Raw genomic sequence first — 19500 nt, 5'->3', positions numbered from 1 at the left:
TTCTATGGTTGGCTCTCAGTGTCAAAACACCATGGAAGTGCAGTGTTTTCTGCCGATAGATCATGATGATTATGGCATGGTGACCTTTTGATGATCGGTCGGCATGGTGACCTCAAGTGCGCCCGGGGTACTTGTGCCGGGCGCTGCGTCAGCCAGATCACCGCTTTCCAAATGAATTAATCAAGTACTTCTACTACAAGTGCCTTTTTCTGTCATCGCCTCTTCTCTTTTTCTGTCATCTCCTCTTCTCTTTTTCTGTCATCTCCTCTTCTCTTCTTCTGTCATCTCCTCTTCTCTTCTTCTGTCATCTCCTCTTCTCTTCTTCTGTCATCTCCCTCTTTCTCCTTTTCTGTCATCTCCTCTTCTCCGTCTCTCTTTGACACTCTTTATTTGCCCTTCGACTCCACTTTACTCTACAGTAAAAGCAACTTCCAGCCAATAACCAAGTCCAGAGGTCAGTGGGTCGGGCTGGGGTCAAGCTGACAGTGAATTCCAAGAGCTTCAAAGCTGCTGTTAAGGTTGAAAGGTGAGCAGCACACGCTACTGCGCGGGCAAACATGTACACATGCACGCACCTTTTGCTAAGTAGGATCAAAGATTAGACTTCAAAATTGTAGTCCAACAGTGATAACTGTAGATTAAAATGATATACGATACATAGACATATGGCTGTATACGACTTGGGGCGACAGTGGCTCGGGAGGTAGAGCAGTCGTCTGGTAATCCAAAGGTTCCCGGTTCGATTCCCGCTCCTCCCGGGCAGCGTGTCGAGGTGTCCCTGAGCAAGACACTTAAACTTAACCCCTAACTGCTCCCGATGTGCAGGTTGGCGCCTTGCATGGTTGCCTCCGCCAACAGTGTGTGAATGTGTGAGTGAATGGGTCAAATGTGAGGAACAAATTGTAAAGCGCTTTGGATAAAAGCGCTCTATAAATGCACCATTTACGATTTACTTGAGATGTTCCCACTAACCCAGGGATTTTAACTTCCAGCCAACTCCTCCACAGTCCACACTCTAAGCCCTTGAATATCTAACAACTGCTTACACTTTTCTTATTTCCAAACTCTCAGGGATCTACAGTACCAAAGTAGGCTGTATACCTGAAACATCAGACAGCAGCAGAATGCTCAGGGCTCTGCTCATGGACTCTTTAAAGACGTTGTAGAACAATTTTGTGAAATTCCCCCCAAAAGGCTTTGCTCATTCACATACTGTCCATCAGCATTGACCCTGCTACGACTCAGCCATTCTACATAACCTCCAGCCAGGCACTTATAAAGTTTCTCTCTCTCTCTCTCCTCTCTCTCTCTCTCCCCCTCCCACCCGCCTCTCTCTCTCTTTCCCTCCCTCCCTTTCTCTCTCCCCCTCCCACCCTCTCTCTCTCTCCCCCACCCCCTCTTATGCTCTCCCTCTCTCTATGTTAAACTGCCTCAACAGTCTGCCTCTCAAAGAGCAATATCAGCAGTAACAAATGGAATCACAACATCCGAAATGTAAAATAGATGGTGAATTATTTATTAACAATGTTACACAATGTCCATCCCCAGCAGCCGCAGCTGTCCTGGACGGGCTGCATCTTTTTCTACAAACTATACAAAAAAACAAAACACAAACAAAACAACATATACATACAGGAAGAGGCTTTCCTTCACTCATAAAAACTCCATCAAGGACATTTAAAAAATTTATTTAGTAAAACATTTATATATTCATGTGTGTGTGTGTGTGTGTGTGTATTTATAAAAAACAGATGTACAGTAAAAACATCACAACGTTTCATATCAAACCACTATAAGAAAACATTTCTATAAAAAAACAAAACAAAACATGTTTTTAGTGCAAAAGCAGTTGAAATATAAAAATACTGTGTTGTTTTTTTCCTTTCTGATATAAAAAAAAGCATGGAGGGAGGGAGGGAGGGAGGGAGGGAGGGAGGGGGAGGTTAGAGGTGTGTGTCTGCGATGGGGATTCGTCTCAGCTCAACGATCTGTGAGTTGGCCATGCTCCCTCCGTCGTGGCTCCCGCGGAGAGACTCCGAGTCGCTCAGATTAAGGCCGGATCCTGAAACACAAGAGGACAAAGAGAACAGCTTTAGGCTTTATACAAGGTTCATGGTTTGGATCTTGCAGGATACACTTCACACATCTAGTCCATGTGCCAGACCAGATATCGGTACTGCCGTAGGTGGCTAAATCTCTGCGGTGCCGAAATTGTTTGAACATTTACATTTTACATTTCACAATTTGTCATTAAGTTGACTTGTTATTTAATTAGTCCTTGACTGTGTTATTCTTTTGTCACTAGGCACATTAAGCAGAACTACTTGTATAAGGGTCAAAAATAGCAATTCCACAAACAGACGTAAGAATTCAAATGAAACAATAAAAAAAATGTAAAGCCCATATTGGCCGATTGTCTATCGATATAAATATCGGTGCATCACAAATGGTATCAATTAAGTATTATATCAATACAGTCCTGTGTTAACTTATCACTCAATAATCAGAGAACTCAGCTACATGACTGATCATTAGCCATTATGCCTTGTTATAGACACCACTGACTCCTGTTGGGAGTAGGGGTGACCGCTAATCAATAACTAAATGTTAACAAACTTATTGTGACATTAACACACATATCAGCCAGAAAGCAGCTACAGTATTATGCCCCGTATCAATGAGGAGCAAAAAGTTTAGGTTTAAAGCCTTCCCTATCTATATTAGACTGCAGAGACTGGTTCGATCAGCCGAACGCACCATCGGAGGTGGGCTTCCCACTCTCCAGGACATTTACACCAAGCGTTGCAGGGCAGAGGCTGAGAGACTAGTCAGAGACTCTAGCCTCCCAAACAACTGCCTCTTTGCACTGCTGCGGTCAGGCAAGCCGCTCATGGCCAGAACACAGAGACTCAAAAGGAGCTTCTATCCCCAGGCCATCCGGATGCTCAATGTGGACTCTATGCAACACTAACCCATCCATTATACATTCATTGCACACACATGCACAGTCACTTTAAACACTCACCTTTAACATTCACTTTAGACACTTTAAACACTTTTTTAACACTACACCATATTTTATCTGTTAATAAAATATTTGTACTACCTCTCTACCTACCTGTTTTGCATTTTGTACTTTAGTTTTATATATTGTATATTTTATATAGTATATAATATCTTTATTATTTTCCCCTTTTGCAGTATGAAGCACAATCTCAGGAGGCTCATACAGAACCAATAATTTCACTGTAATGTACATGTACCTTATATGTATATATATATATGTTTTCAAATACTTGAAACTTGATATTGACTTGTATGGAGACATTATGGAGATAATGGTAATAGAGTATTTACTATGACATCACCAGCAGAGCACATTGACCTGCAGTACAACACACTCAGGTCAAGGCTAACCAGGTCTAATGGTGTCTGAGAAAACAAACAGTCCTTTCACACTAAAACCAGAGTGTTGGCGATAGGAGGTCAGAGGTGTGTGTGTGTGTGTGTGTGTGTGTGTGTGTGTGTGTGTGTGTGTGTGTGTGTGTGTGTGTGTGTGTGTGTGTGTGTGTGTGTGTGTGTGTGTGTGTGTGTGTGTGTGTGTGTGTGTGTGTGCTAGTACATATGACTAGATTATGAACTGAACAGAGTATGTGTGCATGTTAATGGTTGAATAGTTAATGCACTGTGAAGAACCTCATTACAGTTCATACAGTTGCTGATCCCTGTCGGTCAGTCCCACATTATGTAATCCTGATTGGGCTGTAATCTTGTGCCCTCTCATAACTCTATTTTCGTGGCCACTTTCCCATAGATAGTTTTGTGTGACATACAGTATATTCCATTTATGTTTGACACGCCCGGCTTGCAAGACCCATTTCATTTATGCTCAACGAATAGGACATATCTTACAAACATTCATGCATGACTATATCAAATTAACTACAGAAATCCTGCTGGGTTTCTAATAGGAGGGCCAGATACTTGTACAGAGCCAACCACTCTGATTGAATTACCACTTTGGCAGTCCCAGCCCTGGACTGTAGTGAATAGTTAGAATGATAGCATCGTATCGCTGAGTTAGCAGACAAGGTCGCCAATAAATTCCCTCGCTGGCCTGTTTACTGCAGCCAACAGCAGGCTAGTTAAGCTTGAGGTGAAAGCCAGGACAAGTCAAGAACAACAGAGAGTCAACCATCAGTGTCAATGTACCTGAGACACACACATGCAAACACACACGCAAACACACACACAAACACACACACGCGCTCACACACACACACACACGCACGCACGCACGCACGCACACACACACACACACACACACACACACACACGCGCGCACACGCACACACACACACACAGACACACAATGTTATTTCTGTCCGAGTCTTGTGTACTGTAGCTCTATCTCCTCACCCTGATCCCCACTCATTATCAAGAGTCTAATTTGGCGTCTCCTTGGTGACATGCTGTGTTTGTCTGGGGTGGATGCTAACAAGATCTCCAATGTCCATGTAAAGTACTGAACACAGGGGCCTTCACTGGGGCCTCTAAATTACTGAACACTGGGGCCTTCACAGGGGCCTCTAAAGTACTGAACACTGGGGCCTTCACAGTAAAGTACTGAACACTGGGGCCTTCACAGGGTCCATGTAAAGTACTGAACACTAGGGTCTTCACAGGTAGAGTACTGAACACTGGGGCCTTCACAGGGTCCATGTAAAGTACTGAACACTGGGGCCTTCACAGGGGCATGTAAAGTACTGAACACTGGGGCCTTCACAGGGGCATGTAAAGTACTGAACACTGGGCCTTCACAGGGGCCTTCACAGGGGCTAAAGTCCTGAACACTCTTCACAGGGGCCATGTAAAGTACTGAACACTGGGGTCTTCACAGGGACCTTCAGAGGGGCTTCACAGGGGCCTTCACAGGGGCCTTCACAGGGGCCATGTAAAGTACTGAACACTGGGGCCTTCACTGGGGCCATGTAAAGTACTGAACACTGGGGCCTTCACTGGGGCCATGTAAAGTACTGAACACTGGGGCCTTCACTGGGGCCATGTAAAGTACTGAACACTAGGGTCTTCACAGGTAGAGTACTGAACACTGGGGCCTTCACGGGGGCTAAAGTACTGAACACTGGGGCCTTCACGGGGGCTAAAGTACTGAACACTGGGGCCTTCACGGGGGCTAAAGTACTGAACACTGGGGCCTTCACAGGGGCTAAAGTACTGAACACTGGGGCCTTCACAGGGGGCTTCAGAGGGGCCTTCACAGGGGCCTTCAGAGGGGCCTCTCATGTTAAGACACAGGGGTCTTCACAGGGTCCTCTCATGTTAAGACACTGGGGTCTTCACAGGGGCCTCTCATGTTAAGACACTGGGGCCTTCACAGGGGTCTTCACAGGGGCCTCTCATGTTAAGACACAGGGGTCTTCACAGGGGCCTTTCATGTTAAGACACTGGGGTCTTCACTGGGGCCTCTCATGTTAAGACACAGGGGTCTTCACTGGGGCCTCTAATGTTAAGACACTGGGGTCTTCACAGGGGCCTCTCATGTTAAGACACTGGGGTCTTCACAGGGGCCTCTCATGTTAAGACACTGGGGTCTTCACAGGGGCCTCTCATGTTAAGACACTGGGGTCTTCACAGGGGCCTCTCATGTTAAGACACTGGGGTCTTCACAGGGGCCTCTCATGTTAAGACACTGGGGTCTTCACTGGGGCCTCTCATGTTAAGACACTGGGGCCTTCACAGGGGTCTTCACAGGGGCCTCTCATGTTAAGACACTGGGGCCTTCACAGGGGTCTTCACAGGGGCCTCTCATGTTAAGACACTGGGGTCTTCACTGGGGCCTCTCATGTTAAGACACTGGGGCCTTCACAGGGGTCTTCACAGGGGCCTCTCATGTTAAGACACTGGGGCCTTCACAGGGGTCTTCACTGGGGCCTCTCATGTTAAGACACTGGGGTCTTCACAGGGGCCTCTCATGTTAAGACACTGGGGTCTTCACAGGGGCCTCTCATGTTAAGACACTGGGGTCTTCACAGGGGCCTCTCATGTTAAGACACTGGGGCCTTCACAGGGGTTCAAGTTTCAAGTTTCTTTAATAGTTGTCATACAGAAGTACAGAATACTTTTATACAAAATGCTTCTTACTGTTACGCTCCAGAGACTGTGCTAGACAAGATAAGTATGAAATAAAATAGTATAAAATAAAATAGTATAGCATGTAAAATAGAAGTAAAAATAGAGGTCACAGTGTTCAGTATAGACATATGTACAATGTTCGATGCAGAATAGAAGTAACTGAGTTACCATACAATATACAATATACTATGCAATGTACTAATATACAATACTATATAGTGCAGAGCAGAAATGGGATGAGGTACAATTTAGGTACAATTTACAGTAAGGTGTACAAGTTGTAGTGCAAATCCTTTACCAATAAATATAAAGTGTAAAGTGTGTTTAGGTGATCTAAAGTGTGGAGAGTGGGTGCTGCAGTGTGTTGTTTGTTTAAGTGAGTGTGTGGGTGTGTGTGCTGTGTGCATTTGATGGTTGTTGCATAGTGTTTATTGTTCGTTGAGCAGCCTGATGGCCTGGGGATAGAAGCTTCTTCTGAGTCTTTCTGTGCTCGCCTTAAGACTCCGGTATCGCTTGCCTGACCGCAGCAGTTCAAAGAGGCAGTTGTTCGGGTGGCTGGAGTCCTTGATGATTCTCTTAGCCTTCCCCCTGCACCGCTTGTTGTAAATGTTCTGGAGGGTGGGAAGCCCCCCTCCAATTGTGCGTTCGGCTGAACGTGTCACTCTTTGTAGTCTGCTACGGTCTTGTGCAGTGCTATTCCCAAACCAGGAGGTGATGTTGCCAGTCAGGACACTCAGGGGTCTTCACAGTCTTCACAGGTCTTCACAGGGGCCTTCACAGGGGCCTTCATAGGGGTCTTCACAGGGGCCTCTCATGTTGAGACACTGAGGTCTTCACAGGAGCCTCTCATGTTGAGTTTGGTTGGGGGTCAATAGGTCAATGATTCATCAATAGACTCAGTTATTGAACCCTTTCACCAAAGAACTATATAACTGGGCCTTCACTGGGGCCATGTAAAGTACTGAACACTAGGGTCTTCACAGGTAGAGTACTGAACACTGGGGCCTTCACAGGGGCTAAAGTACTGAACACTGGGGCCTTCACGGGGGCTAAAGTACTGAACACTGGGGCCTTCACAGGGGCTAAAGTACTGAACACTGGGGCCTTCACAGGGGCTAAAGTACTGAACACTGGGGCCTTCACAGGGGCTAAAGTACTGAACACTGGGGCCTTCACAGGGGGCTTCAGAGGGGCCTTCACAGGGGCCTTCAGAGGGGCCTTCACAGGGGCCTCTCATGTAAAGTACTGAACACTGGGGCCTTCACAGGGGCCTTCATGTAAAGTACTGAACCACTGGGGCCTTCACAGGGGCCTTCACAGGGGCCTTCATGTAAAGTACTGAACACTGGGGCCTTCACAGGGGCCCCTCATGTTGAGACACTGAGGTCGTCACAGTACTGAACACTGGGGTCTTCACAGGGGCCTCTCATGTTAAGACACTGGGGTCTTCACAGGGACCTCTCATGTTAAGACACTGGGGTCTTCACAGGGTCCTCTCATGTTAAGACACTGGGGTCTTCACAGGGACCTCTCATGTTAAGACACTGGGGTCTTCACAGGGGCCTCTCATGTTAAGACACTGGGGTCTTCACAGGGGCATCTCATGTTAAGACACTGGGGCCTTCACAGCGGTCTTCACAGGGGCCTCTCATGTTAAGACACTGGGGCCTTCACAGCGGTCTTCACAGGGGACTCTCATGTTAAGACACTGGGGTCTTCACAGGGGCCTCTCATGTTAAGACACTGGGGTCTTCACAGGGGCCTCTCATGTTGAGACACTGAGGTCTTCACAGGGGCCTCTAATGTTGACACTTCACAGGGGCCTCTCATGTTGAGACATTGATGTCTTCACAGGAGCCTCTCATGTTGAGTTTGGTTTGGGGTCAATAGGTCAATGATTCATCAATAGACTCAGTTATTGAACCCTTGCACCGAAGAACAATATAACTCAGTTTTTTACAGTTGTAAAGTCAATCCAAATCCCTTGGGAGTGTGAATGTGATATTATAACAAGAAAGGACTCAACCTCTACTGTCTTTAACTATGAATGAACACAACACTTTGAAGCAGAGTTATATGGCTCTTTGTCTGAGGTACTCATTGTGTGTGTTTGGGGAGAATAGCAGGGATCATAACCTCAAGAACAGAAAGGAATCACATACATCTACATCATTAGATCAGATGTAATCATGTCTTGGCTGTTGATGTTTTGATTGATTAAACACATTGTAACATTACCACTTGCTGACGAGCCAAAGTTGGCTGAGCTACAAATCTATTTTAGGATTAGCCTACACTGCCCTGTGCTTTTAACTACAGTGTAGACTAGCGAATCAAGACACAGCTGTTACATTTTCCCATTTTCCAGGCAAGGTACTGCAGGAAAATATAGGTTACAGCACAGCGTCAAAGACATCAAGACATAATTAGGAAAGATCAGTGTGTTTTTTTTAGTGGTGGGACTCGATTAAAAATGGTAATCGAATTAATTCGAGACTTTATAGTTAATTCATCGAAATTAATCACATTTTAATCGCATATCAATATTTGATGTGAAAAGCAACATTTTATACTCTTGGTATAATGGTCTGTGTTGCTGCCTGCGGTGTGGGAGACCGGGGTTCGACTCCCACTCGGGGCATCAAAGTTTGAGGTGACGTTGTCACAACCGTTACATATACATACGTTTAAGCAGCAAAATCCTGTATTAGCTACTACACAGACCAACAGATCAATGCAATTTTTAACAAAGTGCAGCAATTTTATATATATTAAATTAATTAAATATATATATATCACAAAGGACCTTTTGTAAACTCAAGCACTTTCGAGGTAAAAGTAAAATGCAGTACTTTGAAGTACATTCCAGAACAGTTGACCATTAAAAAAAATACTCTTGATTGATCTCAATTTCGATTTATTATACTTTATACTTATAGCACATGCATGAGTCTGGTCTCCTTTGAAAGGTAACATTCTTACACAATAAAGAAAAATCATCATGGGATTAAATGCATACAGATTTTTTTTTACTTTTAATTCTTTCTGTAGTTCTGTTTCGCTCAGCACCAGTTGCACTGTACTTCACTTCGTGTACATACACTGAATAAAAAAATGCCACCATGTACCTTTACATCCCAATATTCGTCTGACCACACCCCCATCCGCTTACCTTCATAAGCAGGTGTGTGGTCACCTACTCGCCTCCTTCTTCACTTTCACCACAAGGAAGTGCCTCGGTAGATCCCCACTTGACGAGGTTGTTAGCTGAAGAAAGTTGAGACGTGTTTACATTGTGCTTATTTTTTCTTCTCATATATATTCGATAGAAAAACCTAAGTCATAATGTCTACTCCGGAGGGTCGTGTTCGCAGCGCCACTCTCCACCAGCGATTCTCCATTTCCGCCTCCGCCGTACGTCCTGGGCTGTTGCCTCTCTCGTGGTTGACAGCCACGCCCGGTAGGCGTCCGATGGGTAGTTCGCCTCTCCAAGGAGCTGGTGCACCGGTGCCGTCGCCTATGCGATGGCCTGGTTCTGGCTCTGGTTCCTCTGTTTCCGAGGAATCGTCCGCTGTTGGGCGGCCGGTTCCTTTGGTTCCAGGGGATTTGAGACGCAAACTTTTTGCGTCGGCTCGCTCCCGTCGCAAGATGGTGGCTTGCATACGCGAACGGCCCGGGTTTGGTGAGTTGCTGGAGCCCAGTGAGGATGCGTCGGTCTCTACATGCCCGATGGAAACAGAGGATTACATGGTAGAGGCGGACGGGTTCTTATTTGAAGGCCCGGTGGAGACAGGTATCCCGCCCGTCCAGGTAACACTGGAGGGGGGTGAGATGTCTCCTTGGGGCGCCTCGTTTGAAGACGTTGGAGAAGAACCTATGACTCGTCGGCGGGATGCCCTGCTATCAGCCACATCGGAGTGTGGCTCCTTGACCAGTAGCAGCCTGCTGTATGTGAGGGATGCGGGCTCGGTGGAGGAAAGTCTGCAGGGGGAACTGCGGGCTTTGTTTCCCGAGCTCATGGCGGTGGCGGCAGTCGCAAGCGGCGTGCCGCTGCCGCAGCCACTGCCTGTTCCTGTCCCTGATGATCTCATAGGTCATTTATGGAAGCGTCGCCCGGTGAGAGGGGTGGACGTTGTCTACCCATTTTTACCCTCAATGGGGGCCTATGTTCGTCAGGGCCAGGTGGTGTCCCACATCATAGGCCTCACCCCTGCCTACGTACAAGTTACGCGGGTGGCGGGTTTGGTCGACGGTATGAGGGAGGGCGTGCCACGGCTTGATAGGCCGATGGCCGCGCTCCTCTGTCCGGAGGTGGTGTGGGAGCCGTTACGGAAGCCGGTTCCTCAAGGGAAATCGGCTAGGCGGTTGGCATACTGGAGCGACCAGTCATTTATCGCCGGAACACAATCTCTAGCTGCTGCGTCTAACATCGCACAGCTGGCAAGATTCATGTCCGGGATATTGACGGGCGGCATGGAGCAGAGTGATGTACAACATGACCAGCTCTCCCAAGCGGCAGGAGCTGTCCTGCATCTGACTCAGCTGCAGGCCATAGCCGCTGGGAAAGTGCGCGCCCTGGCAACTCTGAACCAGCGCCACCTTTGGCTGGAGCAGGCGCGTGTGCCGGAGAAGAAGAGGCTTCCACTTCTGACGGCACCCCTCTCCGATGCTGGACTGTTCGGGAAGGCCCTACAGTTGATGACCTCGACCTGTAGAGAGATGCAGGAGGAACGCTCCGTGCTTCAACCTCATTTTCCCCCTCCCGATGTCGCCGGTGGGGTCAGACGGCTGCCACGTCGTCGAGCGTCTTCCGCCGTGGCTGCTGCTGCCACCACCGCCACTGCTGGTCCTTCGAGGAAGAAGGCCAGGAGGAGAGAGAGCGCCGCCGCTACAGCCGACCCATCTACGCCCGGAGGTGACATAGGGACCGTCGAGACCAGCCGCCGATTGCTTACCGTCCCTCCGGGGCTCCCCGGGGTGGCAAATCCAGAGTGGCTCGAGGCGGCAGGCGCCGCTAGACCCAGTGACTTTTTTCCCCTGTGGTCCCCTCTGTTTTTCCCTTCCCGGCCTTGCCATATGATTTGTTCGAAAATGGGCGGCTACGTGGCGTAGTGGGCAAGGCGCTCGCCACGAATGCGGAGACGCTGGGCTCGCCTGTTCGAGCCCAGCGCTCCAAGTTGCTTTCAGTTTAGCTGGTCATTCATACTAATACACATTGGCCGTATTAGGGGGTGGGAAACTGATGGGTGGGGATCGGGCGTTGTGGACAGCGACTCCTACAGGTCGGTTGGTGCGCCTGCGCAGTAGAATCAGGAAGTGTCGGGGGCAGCGTGAGCCTCCCACGCGTTACTCCTCGCCACTGAGAGATCGAGCTGCGCAGGTGAAAAGATGCGACTGCTGTTACCTCAAGTACCGGAGGGGACTTGTGCTATGTATGACTTAGTCCACATTGCAGCCGGCTTGTGGGAGGCAAGAAACAGCGTTCGTGACAGGGGAGGGTTGAATTGGATGATACGAAATTGGGATGGGAGAAAATATAGAAAATGGGAGAAAAAGTGGATAAAAAAAAATGATTTGTTCGAAAATAAAAAGTTCCATCTAAAGGGGGACTGAATTTTTTGTTAACAAACTGTGTGTTTCTTCACCAAACATATGATGGGGTTGCAAAGTGTGAATCTTCACTAGTATGGGTTGATAGGAGGGTTACGTTCATGTTAAGAGCTTAAGCAAGGTCTGCAGCCTACACTCGGTTGAAAAAGGTTTTTTTCTACCTCGGCCTGAGTCTCCACATAAAGGTAGAGGTTACTTGTATGTTCTGTTGCTTGCACGAGTAATGTTGAGATACAACACTGTTGTGTTGGTTGCAGTAATGCTCGTATGAACACTTACCACGGCTCAGCCGTTCTCGCTCTCTCTATCAGTGTTTTTCTATGTTCAACATGGATGCGGGTGTAGGATTCACACACACACGTGACTTGGTTTTGTTGTAAACCCTGTTCACAGTTGTCTGTGGTTAGCATGCATTGTATTAGCTTGCGCTATTCATTAGCATTGCTATTAAAGGTATCGTGTGCTAAAGTTGTTGTTGTGTGCAAGGAAAGGGCTTGTGAGGGGGTACCGGATAAACCCCTCCTTCCCTCTTCTAATTGGTCAGGGGTTTTTATTCATCTCTTGTCAGTCCAGTCAGGGCCAAGCCGTTAGGCGACTTGGCAGGGAGGGGGGGGGGGGGGGAGGGTTCCCTAACTCTGCTCCTATTACACAGGCGTTGAGTGTTGGGTTTCCCCCCGTCATAGCACACGTCACTACGCACATTGCTATTGACGATGGCTTCCGTGAGTTAGACCTGTATGTACGGTCTGTTGTTGTCAAAGTGTCGGGATAGAGCGTGGGTTCCACTACGCTCGATATATGTGTAACTTGAGTCGGTTGGTCACATGACTCAAGATTGCCATGGCTTTTTCACTCTATGACTCACGTGGGAAGTCTCTCTGGGGAGTTCCGTCTAATCCTCTGTGGTGGGGGTGACTGGATATAAAAATGTGAACAGCTGTGTCAAATGGGATTCATGTCAGTCGGTGCTTTTTTTCTTTTTAATAAAAGAGTGTGGAGTATAGGAAGCACCACACCCTTCTTGTCGTTCTCCTAGGCGCCTTGAGGATTCAATGAAGGGTCTAAATTAGCCTGTTCATTGATGTGGTTGTGTCCCGACGCATGCATGGTGCTAGCTCGGGGTGTAACAGCGTTTTTATAAAGCAACTGGGATGGAGGGTTTGTCCTCTTCCGAGAACCTGTTACTGGTTCTCGACGGGTTCTCGTTCATGTCTGGGGGATGTTAACGGAATAAGATCAGAACATAGGTAGAGGGGTCTCACGCCCTTGGGGTGGGCCACCGAGCACGGTTCACACCGGCCCGTCTGGGTGGCGCCCTCTTTTCATGTTTTTTGATCGACACGCATATCTGCCCCTTCTCCCGGAGTAGGCAGGTCGGCGTGGTTAGGGCACGGGACTGGTTCTGGTCACGCTGGTCCAGGTCGGTTAACCCGTTGTCCGCCGGGGATGCAGATCTGCTGTTCTGGTACCCTGAGGGACTTGGGTTTTTTTCGGGGGGAAAATGCCGGGTCGGCCCGGGGTGTCACAAGGTTAGGCGTTATGGAGACCCTTGTTGGGTACTCTTTTGTACCTGGCACTATCATAAGGGGCTGGTTCTCTTTTTCTTCGCTCCTCTCTCACGCATGGCGGAGAGAGGGCTGTTGGGGTGGTCTTCTGGACCTCCTCTGGTAACCCTGTGTGCTTCCCGAGCCGCCGGGCCCGGTCCGAAGGAAAGTTTTGTTGATACCGTTGATACCCTTTTTCTTGAGGGGTTATAGGAACAACCACCGCATATGGTACCAAGGGGGTGGTTGATTCCCTGGTGTGTTGGAGCAGAGTCAACTCCCGGGTTACCCGGTTGAGTGTGCCCCTGCACGTTCATGACGTCTGCCAATCATGTCAGCCTTCTCTGCCTCGACCCCTCTGGGTGTTTTTTTTTTAATGGAGGCTTTGTCATGCAACAACGCCAGCATACGCCCCTTCCGCCGGGGGGGCTGTTTTCAGCTGACTCCTTTGGCGCCTGTCTCGTCCGCAGTGCTCCAGGCTCAGGTTACAGCCTGCTGCCTGGTTTCCCCGGTGCGCTGCCTGCTTCCGTTGGTTAACCTTTTGAGTGCTTACGGCCATGCTGACTGCCTGTTCTGCAGGGTGTGTGCCAGGCGGTGTGCTATTGGGGGGAAAGGGCCCGCTCTTGGAGGGGCCTTATCCGAATACGCTGGCGATGTGGGGGGCGGTGTCACTAAGTGACCACCTGGTGGGGTCTTGATGCCTGGCGTCATTGACCTCTCCAGGCCCCCTTTTTCCAGGGGATCCAGTCCCTTCAGTGGGACTGGGTCTTCCTTCGCGCTCCGCTGCTACGGCCTTGCCACGGGGTTGTGGTTGCTCTTGACCCCGTGATTTTGGGGGCAGTAACGAGGTTGTTCCTTCCGTTCGTTCCCTGGTGGCATGCGGGTTGTGCGTGTGTGTAGTCGTGGGGTCAAGCCACGGTCTGCTCACGCTGTGCGTTGGGTTGCTTGAGTTCCTCTTCGCCTGGTCGGATCCGTCACCCTCCCGTAAGCCTCCAATAGGGGGGATATCCTCCATTAGGGAGTGTCGGGGGGGGCTCGGTCCTCCCCGGTCTGATGGTTGTGGGGGGGCTCAGCAGGGTGTATTTGTCGGGCTATGGCTCCCGCTCAGCCCCCGTTGTGCTACTGGTGCTGAGCGAAGCCTTAACGAAACAGAACGTAAGGTTATGTATATAACCAAGTTCTGTGAGTTATGGTGCACTCAGCACCAGGACGCCGCTGCTGTCCTTGATCTCGCCTTGTGGTGAACGTTTGGGAAGGAGGCGAGTAGGTGACCACACACCTGCTTATGAAGGTAAGCGGAAGGGGGTGTGGTCAGACGAATATGGGGATGTAAAGGTACATGGTGGAATTTTTTTATTCAGTGTATGTACACGAAGTGAAGTACAGTGCAACTGGTGCTGAGCGCACCATAACTCACAGAACTTGGTTATATACATAACCTTACGTTAATTAATCGATATGAATGCGATAAAGTCCCAGCCCTAGTTTTTTTTGCAAAGCCGTTAAAAACAACAACGGGTGTCTGAAGCTGTCGCCAAGAGTTGTTTATATTTAATCAAATGTATGTACTTATTGAACTGTGAACACAGACACTCTGACTGCTGCTGTGACTTCACTGTCACCTCCACTACCATTATTTGCAATATTACTTCTACCACTACACTGTGAACTGAATGTACAATACTGTTACTATGTCACTCGTGCCTTATTTTTACACTTTATTTATCTTTTTAAGACTCTTTATTTTTCTCAATATATTTTTATTCAAGTCTATATTTTGTGATCCTGTGTGAAGGGGGGACTAGCAAAGTAAGATTTTCATTGTATGGTGTAACTGTCTGTTTAACTGTGCATCTCGAATCTTGAATCTTGAATGAACCAATTCCATCTAAGGGCAGATATTTACCACCCAGATATGTTCAATGAAAACACCTCCTGAAAGCCCCTGAGAAAGGTCCCTCTGGCAGTAACAGACTTTCCCACACAGTTTAGATGCATACTGTAGTAGCTCTACTTGGCTTGTGTTCAACCGAGCCTGATTCTCAGTCAGACGGTGTAAAGCGATTACAGAGTCATTTGAAAGAGAGAAGAGAGAGTGTGTGTGTGTGTGTGTGTGTGTGTGTGTGTGTGTGTGTGTGTGTGTGTGTGTGTGTGTGTGTGTGTGTGTGCGCGTGATATATAAATCTGTCATTTCGACCTGCAGCTCGTTAAACATTGATGGCAGAGGAGGACAAATGGTTTCCACGACAGCGGAGCGACTGGGGTCCTCAGAGGAACGAGTAGAGCTCAAGTGAATGGCTGGCAGTAGGATGAACGTACACATCAGAGCAGACACACAAACAGACACAGTCACTAAATACACTCTCTCTCTTTGGATGTTGAAACTAATCTCTTACATTATATTGTCAGTGGATTGCTATACGGGTCCACATATAACTAAGGCATAACGTGCGTGGCAATAATGAGGTTCTGCACTATTCTTAAACTGGTACTTGTGTGTACATCATACTTGTAAGTGTGTGTGTGTGCGTGTGTGTGTGTGCTGTGCCTTTGACCTGTACATGGACCAGGCTTTCTGGGACAAGTATATAAAATACCAACCACTGCTCAATGTGAGGGCCGGCCTTGGGTACAAGTGTAGATATAGTGTACTTATATTTGGAAGTCTTGGCCATGTATATAAATGCACCATGACCGGTCTGAGAATTGCTACTGTAACTGAGGGGTTACAAAACCCTGACTGTATTAAAGATTGTGATATATTAAACCACTGCTAGTTATGTACTTTAATTACTGGCCAAACAGTACATCAAATATTGATGGTGAACACTCACAAGAACACGGCATTGACACAGAAATTCTATTGGAGGGTTATTTATTATTATTAGGCAACGTTAGGTTACAGATTGAGAATTAGGGTCGCGCTTGTATGGCGAAGAATATGCGTAAAGTCAGTCAAGAGCATAAGTCATTAAGGATAGTAGGAATACTATGATGGGTCTGACACCACCTGTTGTATAGCAGCAATTATATAGGGCAACACCGGTACCAACTGGAGACAATGGGTAGAGGAAAGTTCGGGTACTCCGTCTGGGTCAACGAGGAATAAAGAGGCTCCAGGTACAGGAGTCGGTGCTTGTACTCCCTTGATCAGCAGACAAAAGCAATAGTTGTAATCCAAGATGCTCGACAGCATTGACGACAGCTAGCCAGCCCCTTCCAAGAGGCAGGCCCAAGTGGTAATCCTCAACGAGGTTAAATCCCAAACGACAGTGGAAATCAACGGTGCTCTTCTCCGGTGGTCACGGTCCCAAAGCAATATAATCCAACCAGAAATGGTTCTGCAATCGCCGGTGCCGATTCTCCTGTGTACATGTCCAACGGTTCTCGCCTAGGACTCCTCGGGTGTGGGCACGTATTTAGGCCACACAGCCTGGATAAGAGCACTGGCTAAAGACACGACGAACCGATGGGTAATGTGGTCACACGGAAGAACTGTGGCCGCACGATATACAATAAATGATCGACTATTACTTCACATTAGATTAAGTCGAACTCAACGTTACTGCATTAAACTCTGACACTTTAACATTCTATTCGCACGCGGTTCTCAATGCTCTATTTAGATGCAAGGTTGCTCACTTCACTGCACGTTGACTCGTGGTGAAGGGTAAGTAAGGTTTAGGTAAGGTACTGAATGAACTACTGCTGTTTACACCTGCGCCGTATTTATACTTAAGTGAATATCTAGTCCCAACCTCAGTTCTTGTCTCGTATTACTACGCAGACTCTGGGCATGTTCTGACATGCCCGGAGTTGCCTTTGAACTTGCCGTTGGGGGCTTGGTCGTTGGCGCCTGGGGCCGTTGTCCAATAGGAGAGCGAATATTACTCTGGTCTGTACGCAGGTAAAGGGATATTCCGTGTATATATATAAATAATATACAAAATATATCAAACGATACATATATATATTCAGTTTAATCTGGCCCTTCACAACAGCTACAATGTCTAAGAGAAAAGCCAAACAAATTGCCAAATATTGCTTTGTCTCAGCTATTATTGGCAGCTTAGCCGCACGGAAAAGGAGGTGCTATGTGTACCCTTAAGTGTTCAGTGCTGCTTGGCCCTGAACCCCGATCGATCGGCCAGCGATCGGTATCGGCCGATATTCAGTATAAATATGAGATTGGTGAATTCCGATAATGCGAATCGTGAAAACCGATCGAAAAACATGATCCAATTCTCAGCGGAGTTCTCACTCGCTGACTTCTCTCTCAGGCACACAGCTGCTGCTGCTGCAGCGCACTGCCCCTCCCCCTCCCCCTCCCAGACCCGTCATGTCAACAAGCTCCGGCAATAGTCTAGTGCAGGGGTGGCCAACCAGTCAGAGACTAAGAGCCACAAAAATGACTGTGGTACCACAAAGAGCCACACCATATACCAGCGTTTCTCAACCTTTTTTTTCAGTCACAGCACCCTTCATGTGTTTATAGGTCTCACCCTCTGGCCTCTGAAGTTGCTAATGTCTTTTTTATTTGGGCCTCACAGGGTTAAAAGTACCCTGTGAGACCCACGGTTGCAAAATTACAAAATCACTTTTAGCCATTTAAAAAAAGAATGTTTATTTAAAAAATGTTAAAGGGGAACTATTTTACTATTTCTTTCACTATTTTGGCACTTTTACACAATTCCTGTGAGTCTATGGAACACCTACTGTAGGTTTTTTTCAAAAAAGAAAATGCATTGTTTTGTATTTCTAATCAAGTACTCAAAAACCGCATTTTTCTACCTCAAGACCTTAAGCCGTTTTGAGGCTGGGCTCCAACCACTGTGTGGCCTGATGCCAACTGCCACATCAACTGCCACATTATTATGCAGCTGAGAAATCTCTGACATCACAGATATGCACATTTTCAGATGACTCAGTTCAGTGAGGGTGAATATTGTGAGAGGAGAATTGGAAGAATGCGCCAATATGAGAATTAGAGACATAGATCCTATTAATATAAGTCCACATAGCTAAGAAACAATGGTAAACACTGAAAAAAGCCATTTATAAGATAGTTCCCCTTTAAGCACATGTATAGTCAATTGGTCCTGTTGTTCAGCCTCACAATGCTATTTGATAGTAAATGTGTTTATATGTCCCACCCTCTGGCCTCTGAAGTTGCTAATGTCTTTTTAATTTGGGCCTCACAGGGTTAACCTCTTAAGCCCGAGATATACAGTAAAAGTGTATATTTTAAGCATTACGTTTGTTTACCAATTATTAGTGAAATATAAGATTATAGAAATCTCAGGGCATTGAGTTGGAAACTGGCACATATTGACAGGAGGAAGTGGCACATCCAAAAGTGAGTGTAGTCTTTTGAAGGAAGAGACTCAGGGCTTTCAAATTTAGAAAAACTACCCTACCCAGCTCACACCAGCCCCTGTCAATCATCTGACTTTTGGATTTACTTTTTTATTTCTCTTATTTTTTGGGATTATCTCCCACAAACCTGAACGTTGCCATAAAACAGAACGCAGTTAGTTTCTCTACCTTTCTGTGAACGTCTTGCAAAAAACGGTGTTGCAATATGATGAAAAATGGTGGAGAAATTTACATTATAAAAAAGATGGCAGAATTCAGTACTGTATCTACAAAACCTTCTGTTTAATCATCTTCCCTTTATTCATTTGCTTAGATTTTTCAGGTCTGGTACATTTTAGCATGGTGTTATTCACAGTCAAAGATAAACATTTTTTAAATAGAATTGATATTCTCCTTTGGTTCATTACAATTTACTCAAGCCTAGTAAGTTAACAGACACACTATTTCTGACACTGATCCATATATGTCCCTAGATTCAGATACCAAGAACATGCAAATGGACCATTTAAAAAAAAATTGTAAATGTTTATTCTACGTTCTTATGGAATGAGTAAAAAAAAAAAAAAAAATTGTGGGATGGAAGAGCCGCACATTGACGGGCAAAGAGCCGCATGCGGCTCGCGAGCCGCGGGTTGGCCACCCCTGGTCTAGTGCATGAGACTTCCGTGAGCTAACGTTAGCTACCTAGCTAACGTTACTGTTTAAACAAAATGACCCAGTAAACTATTCACTTTTAGTTTAATACATGAGGCATTGTCTAACGTTATCTAGCTGGATAGCTCCTGATAGCTCCTATGTTTAATCAATACAAATATAA

At 47.0% G+C, this 19500-nt stretch overlaps 1 protein-coding gene across 1 annotated transcript in view; it reads right to left on the bottom strand.

Moving 5' to 3' along the window:
- Positions 1-1635: 1635 nt before the first annotated feature.
- Positions 1636-19500, bottom strand: part of LOC311235890 (adhesion G-protein coupled receptor V1-like) — a 98412-nt gene continuing 80547 nt past the window's right edge. The window contains exon 6 of the mRNA XM_084323414.1: positions 1636-2062. Coding sequence (XP_084179540.1) covers positions 1944-2062 — 119 coding nt within the window. The 3' untranslated portion in view covers positions 1636-1943. The remainder of the gene's footprint in view (positions 2063-19500) is intronic.

Source organism: Notolepis coatsorum (genome assembly GCF_963971535.1).
Source record: "Notolepis coatsorum genome assembly, chromosome: 10".
Taxonomy (NCBI): domain Eukaryota; kingdom Metazoa; phylum Chordata; class Actinopteri; order Aulopiformes; family Paralepididae; genus Notolepis; species Notolepis coatsorum.
This window is presented reverse-complemented; position numbering and strand designations above follow the sequence as displayed.